At 40.3% G+C, this 6,372-nt stretch overlaps 1 protein-coding gene across 1 annotated transcript in view; it reads right to left on the bottom strand.

Moving 5' to 3' along the window:
- Positions 1-813: 813 nt before the first annotated feature.
- The window catches only part of LOC104270596 (uncharacterized protein C20orf26-like), a gene marked incomplete at its 3' end in the record, with an annotated part of 32,308 nt that continues 26,749 nt past the window's right edge, over positions 814-6,372 (bottom strand). The window contains exon 16 of the mRNA XM_009865003.1: positions 814-941. Within this exon, the coding sequence (XP_009863305.1) occupies positions 814-941 (128 nt within the window). The remainder of the gene's footprint in view (positions 942-6,372) is intronic.

The raw sequence follows: 6,372 nt of genomic DNA, 5'->3' as shown, positions 1-6,372 counted from the left end.
CATGCAACCTTCGCAAAGAATATTCGAAAATTATGAGTAAATTAAACTAAATTATATTAAAAGGCCTTCACATTGATCAGATTTTATTGGCTGCTGATGTGAAAATTAAAAAAAGAATCCTTCTTATATTTATACATATATTAATATAAGTTCTGCGGTGTTTGGCCCTAAGTGCTGACTGCTTCCTTTTTGCATTCTCAGAGCGACGCTCAGTTTCTCTTAAGCAGGAGTGCTCCGTTTGTGCTGGGCTGAAGACAAGCACCCTCTCCTCTGTAGCAGAAGAACACGTTCTGCACTAACTCGTTGCTAGAACGTGGTTCAAATGAAACCTCTGGCTGAAAAGCCTTGGCTGAGCTATCTCTGAGGAGGATACTTGTGTAAAGGATTGCCCCGCAGACACAATATTGGCTCATTTCCTGATTGCTACAGAAAGATTTTGCTTCTGGCTGACAGACTTGGAGCACAAATACACTTTGCTCTTCCTCTCACGGCATTTTAATACCAAAGGTGTAGTAGTAAACAGCACATGAAGAATAACAAGAAAGTAGCTAATAGCTCTAAACCTCATTTTAAACTGAATTTGGAGAGGAACTGAAAGCCTAAAAAGGTGTTGAGAGTAGGAGGATGAGAAGATTATTTTACCCCAAGAGAAGATGCTCTACAGGAAGCCAGAAACTAAAAAAAAAGAGCAAGCAGCAGGTATTTTTAATTCACTGCTCCAGGAACATAGCAACGCCCATAAAGCACTTCAACATTTTCTTCCCTTGCCACATTGATATTTAATCTGTGAGGTTATGAATAAAAAAAACTTACCAAAAGATAAGTGTTTCCAGAAAAGCGATCCCAACGTCAGATGCCCCAACCACCACAATTCTAATATTAATAGACACTCGAGACTCCAGCAGCAGCTTTCGATTTATGTGGTTCAACGAATAACTCAACTGTAAACAAAAATATGTAAAATGACATAGAAATGCATTAAAAAAACCCCCATCAAGTCTGCTAAGAATGATTAAACCATCAGTTTAATGCCTTGCATTCATACACAACTTCTTATGACTTACTGACATGACTAATACTATGATTTTTCCATGCACAGCACAAGATAAAGGGTACTTAAATGTTGAAATATATGCATGTGTAATAGGTCACAGAAAATTAGTAGAGCTTAACAGGCTGGCTTCTCCTGGAGAAGATGCTTTGGAGTCCTTGTAAGAGAGGGGAAATTACCACCTCTTCTATGATTTACTTCTGTTTAGCTAACATCTGGGGAACATGTATTTACATAACATTAAGGGCATTTTTATACTTTCTAGAGCAGCTTTTACTCTTGCCGTTTTATTTATGGAAGTAGTTTTACTTGCAAATTAATTAGGAACTTATATCCTCAGAGCCTTTGTGTGTTTAATTGAAAACTCTCTTCCAAAATGATAAATTTAATCTTATTTTTCCTTAAATATAGAGCAGCTACACCCTGAAAGGCAGGCTGTCAAACAAGAAAACTAGTACCTCAATGCCACTGAGATGAATACTCTTGCTAAAAATCTTACTGTAAAATTTTTAATTGCTAGCTTCTCAGTTTTCATTCTTCTTAATGCATACACTGGTTAAAATGATAAAGTCTATGTTTGTTTGTTTGTGTTTTTAATTTGTGTCTCTAGGTCTCAGTAGCAGACAGAGATTCTCAAAACAAATTCGCAAGAAAGGGCCAAGAGACAATATCGCATTTGAAATTTTTTTTATGCCCTGAACTGTATTTGGTTTTCAAATTTCTGCTTAAAGATAGGGAAATACTTTCCATCTTGCTGTATCCCATGCTTTGCATTTATCTTATTGCTTTGGGTTCTATGCACTCATATTTCACAGAATACATAATTGTAGATTCATAAATACACTGAAGAGAAATAGAAAATGGAGCTACATTTCTTATTTGTTGGGCACTTCTATATATTTCTGCCAGTGTCACTTAGGCAGGAAGCAGTCTAAGACTTCTAACGGGTTTTTCTCTATTACGATTAGGAGACAGAGGGTTAATAAAATTAAGTCCTCTAAATTCCTCCTGGGAAATTGCAGTAGAAATATATTGTCTATACATTAATTGACAGAGTAACTCAATATGTGAAGCACAAGTATTTTATTTTAAAGCTATGGTGATGACACTGGCCTTCAAGAAGTACATGGTATATCAAGATGCCCACGTCTTCACAGTGGTGGAGACCCACAGCTGCAAGTTGAGCCCAGCCCCACTGCAGGCGGTGCAGAACTGGCTGCATAACACGCCAAGTGCCTCTTCTGCCTTAAGGAAGGTTGACGGACCAGCCGCTTGCCAACTGTCATAGCTGTGGAGTGAGTCATTTAAAACATGGGAAGACAAAACATCTTTGGCCAGGCAACTTTACTTTTCATCACCAGATAAATATTCTTCGAGCTGCAGCTCATCACAGTGCAATGATGACATCCAGTGGTGAGCCACATCCATCCCAGGGACCCCGCTTCACCAAGAAAATTCTAGAAGATACCTTGAAAGGTACACAAGAGCCCGCAGTGGCTGCTTAACAAAGCAGGCAAACGTGTGAGAGCTGGCACGTGCCCACAGCCCTGCCAGCAGCCCCGCACTGAGGAACAACTTGAGGAGCCAGGTCTAAGCAGCAGAAGGGCTGTAACGCTGCCTAAACCCTTATGATATAAGACACTTGCAAGCCTTGGCCAACAAGCCTAATGATGTACTGCAAAGCCAGTGCTTTTTAACGTGGTTAAGCACTTCTTCCAGCAGGATTTGCCAGCATGAAGGGTTTTGGTCATAAATGAAAGTATATCTGTAATAATTCCATGCTTCAGAAACTGAAAAAACAGCAGTTATATTTCACTGGAAACATACATCACTGGAAGAGATGTTACAAACAAGAAGGTCCAATGCCAATTATTAAAGGCATCCCTCAATGCTTAAAATAAAATATGGGCTGTATTTTCCATCAGGTGCTAAATGGACATGTCCCAAACGCAACAGCTGACACTGTCCTGCAAGCACTGATGCTTGGGGAAGTCTCGCAGTACCAAACAGGCCTTGAGGATACGAAGCTTAAGGCCCCAGTCTTGGCATTCCCTCTCCTTGGGTTTGTGAACTCCACAGCCAAGAACTCCGACAGGTTTTTCTCTTTTTTTTTTCTGCACATGGAAAACTGCAACTTTCCAGAAGTAGCGACGCCTTCTGGAGGAGCAATTATTAGTGATGTTTTTGCTGAAATGTGGCTTTTGACGAGATTAATAAAATAGTAAACAGAACACAGAGAGAAATCACTTATAGTGTACCTAATTGACTAAAATAACTGGACAGGAATGTTAGCAGCTAATGGGATACACCCGACAGACCTTACAGCAACACCAAGTTCAAACATCTGCTAGTGCTGCCTTGGTTTTTTTGATGTTGGTTTTTTTTTTAAAAAAAAAATGTACTCCAACAATGAAATATAAAGCAGTAACACAATTTCCTAGGGAAGAGTTGTATCTAATTTATGAAATGGCTTCTGTATCAGTGATACAAAGGTGGTACATGAGTAGAACATAACTGGTTTTGTTCACCACACAATGGCCCCAACACCAACAGCTGTCATGCTTCAGAAATCACCTTTCTAACAGCTAAGTACACTAAACGTCCCCAGGGAGTAAGAAATTAGGTGGATTGGTCCCATAATACCACCTTATTTTAATCAAACGTCAGGACAAATGACTACATATGTCCCCCAGAGGAGTAATCGAACATCATAATTGATAGGTCAATAGCAAACTAACTTGTTTATTTTGTATCCTATTTATTAAGTAAACCAGCAATCATTAACTAACGTGGGGAAAAAAGCAGTAAATGCTGAACACAGTTGTTTGCTAAATTTTAAGGATGTTAAAGTGCCCCTGAGTTCAGAAGGACTGCAAGAGAAACATGAGGCTGACTCGTCTTTAGGTACTCGGCACCTTCCCACATCCCTCCTTACACAGGGAGGAACAGGGAACCAGTCGGAGGGACCCTCCCGGCCCAGTATGGAGAGATTCCACATCTGCCTGCAATGCTTTGGGTTTAATTTAGCATTTGTTAACAAGAAACCCGAGTGACAGCTACCTCTGTACAGGATCTACATCATTTGAACTCTGTTACAGTAAAAATCACCAGGAGTAAAAACAATTAACAGCCCTCCTCCTAGAGTAGAGGTCAGCAATAGTGGCAGGCAAACAAGAGGGTGAACAAACAGAGCTATTTTAATTTCAAGCTCCATTTAAATCACAAGGGGAAAAAAAAAAGAGAGATAAAATAAGTCAGTATTATACCAGCAATGATCTGATCTTCAGATTCTGGAAAAACAGCCTATCTGTTCAGGGCCAAGCCTATGCCAATCCTTCCGGCTCCCTGTGACATCAGGGATTTCTCGTGAAATTCCCAAAAGCAGCGAAGGAGAGCAGAGCAGGGAGACATATATTTAATTTCCCTGCAGAACCCCTGTTACTGTGGGAAGAAACTGCTCTTTCTTCCTTTTAGCAGTAACGTTTGGATTCTCAGTCCAAAAGAGGGCCGAACAGTTCACACATACACAAAGATCTCGACTGTTTGCTGCTCAGACAAGTAGCTAAACTCCAAATTATGCAATTTTCAAAGAGTTCAGTTCTCCCCCATCTTTCAGGGGAGGAAAGCAATGTATGGGAATGCACAGGAACACGTCTTCATCTCTGGAAGAGGCGAAGACAGAATCATCTCTGTCCACTGCACCTCAAGGCAACTGAGGCGGTGATTTTTAAATGTATGAACTAACTGAAAAATATCATAGGTAGCTCACTCTAGAACCATATTTTAGTGAATGCAGCTGCAGTTCTCCATTGTGCAACAGTGTGAAAACACACCTACATCCTTCTTCACAACCTGGAATCATGCTGCTTCCCAAGTCAATCAACAAAACACCTCAAAAAAGCTTTAACGCATGTCTGACCTGTTTTTAGGAAGCAACTCTTTTAGTTTCCTGCTAGCGTCACTAACACCTGTACAGGAGTGACACTGTGCTTTCAAAATAAAGACAGGTCATCTTACTTTTCATTTCACACATGCACATAAGCGGTAAACATTGGGAGCATTCCTGTTAACAATGCCATCTGGTGCCTCCCCTAATTGTGTAACATTCAGCCTTCCAAACAAGATGTAATGGCAGCAACACACAAAACCCACTGACATTTACAGTACGGAAATTTATTACCAGCCGTCAGCTCCGGGTGACTGTGTTTGCACGACTACTCCTGCTATAAAATCATCACCTCCACCAACCAAGTGGAGGTCCAATAAATAATGGATTTTAATCCATGCACATACTACAAAAGCATTAAAAATTCATTACTTGAGCACAATAGCATCTTAAGCAACAGTTCCTTCTTTAAAAATTAATACTACTTCCCTGGTTAAGTGAAAACTCTGCACGCTAAGCCTCTGTCATACCAATGTGTTCCTCTACAAGCTGCAACACGGAGGAATGCTTCTGCTTGCACCTCGATGCATGAATCTTCATATTTAAAAAAGCAGCTGTCAGGACATCAACTCCGAGCCCAGATCAGGGATGTGGATTATGCTCAGGCTGGGCTGCTAATCCAAAACATTAAAAACCTTGTTCATTTTTTCCCAGTAAGAAGTACCGAGGAACACTGAATCAGATGACCCACAACTACACAGAGACACCAACATACAAGTGAAGGGTTTGGGCAACTCCCCATCGGGTGGCCTCAGTGTAAGGAAGCAGAAGCTACAGAGAGTGAAAATGCCTCGAGTTTGCTGGGGGAGACACTGGCATCTATGGAGGAGTTCCTTATACAAGCACTCATAGATATCCAGTTTAGTTTCCTTCTTAAACAAGCTGCCCCCAAAGTGAAAAATTTCTGTCAAACTTGAAAATGTCTTCAATTTTTTTCAGTTTTACTTGATAACTAGTTTTTCTATTTTTTTTTCAGAAACCATTTCAAACAAATTGGACATACTTTATTCTGTTTTAAAGTCCTGCAACTTTACAATGGACATAAAAAAGTAAAAAAACAGTCCAGGACAGTACTTAAGACTTGCAGCTCATTTGAGTATCTTCTACAACACAAAGAATATGTGTGAACATACACTGTGATGGAACAAGTAAGATTAATTAGGCTTTGCTCAAAACGGTAAAGGAAAAATCCTCTTTTGTTTGGAGGTTGTTGTGTTGTGGTTTTTTTTAAAATAAGGACTGCTGAGGAAGCACACTGTTAAACCCCAGAGAAATGAAGTGCCAGCACTGAAGGGGTCCAGCCCTCTCCCCAGACACCAATGGGCCATCCTGGCACCACTCAAATCTTCAGCAAGGGCAAAGTCAACTAGAGAAC

The sequence above is a fragment of the Apaloderma vittatum genome, unplaced genomic scaffold (assembly GCF_000703405.1).
Source record: "Apaloderma vittatum isolate BGI_N311 unplaced genomic scaffold, ASM70340v1 scaffold15212, whole genome shotgun sequence".
In the NCBI taxonomy this organism is placed as follows: domain Eukaryota; kingdom Metazoa; phylum Chordata; class Aves; order Trogoniformes; family Trogonidae; genus Apaloderma; species Apaloderma vittatum.
Note: the sequence above shows the minus strand (reverse complement) of the source record. Positions and strands in the feature narration are given on the sequence as shown.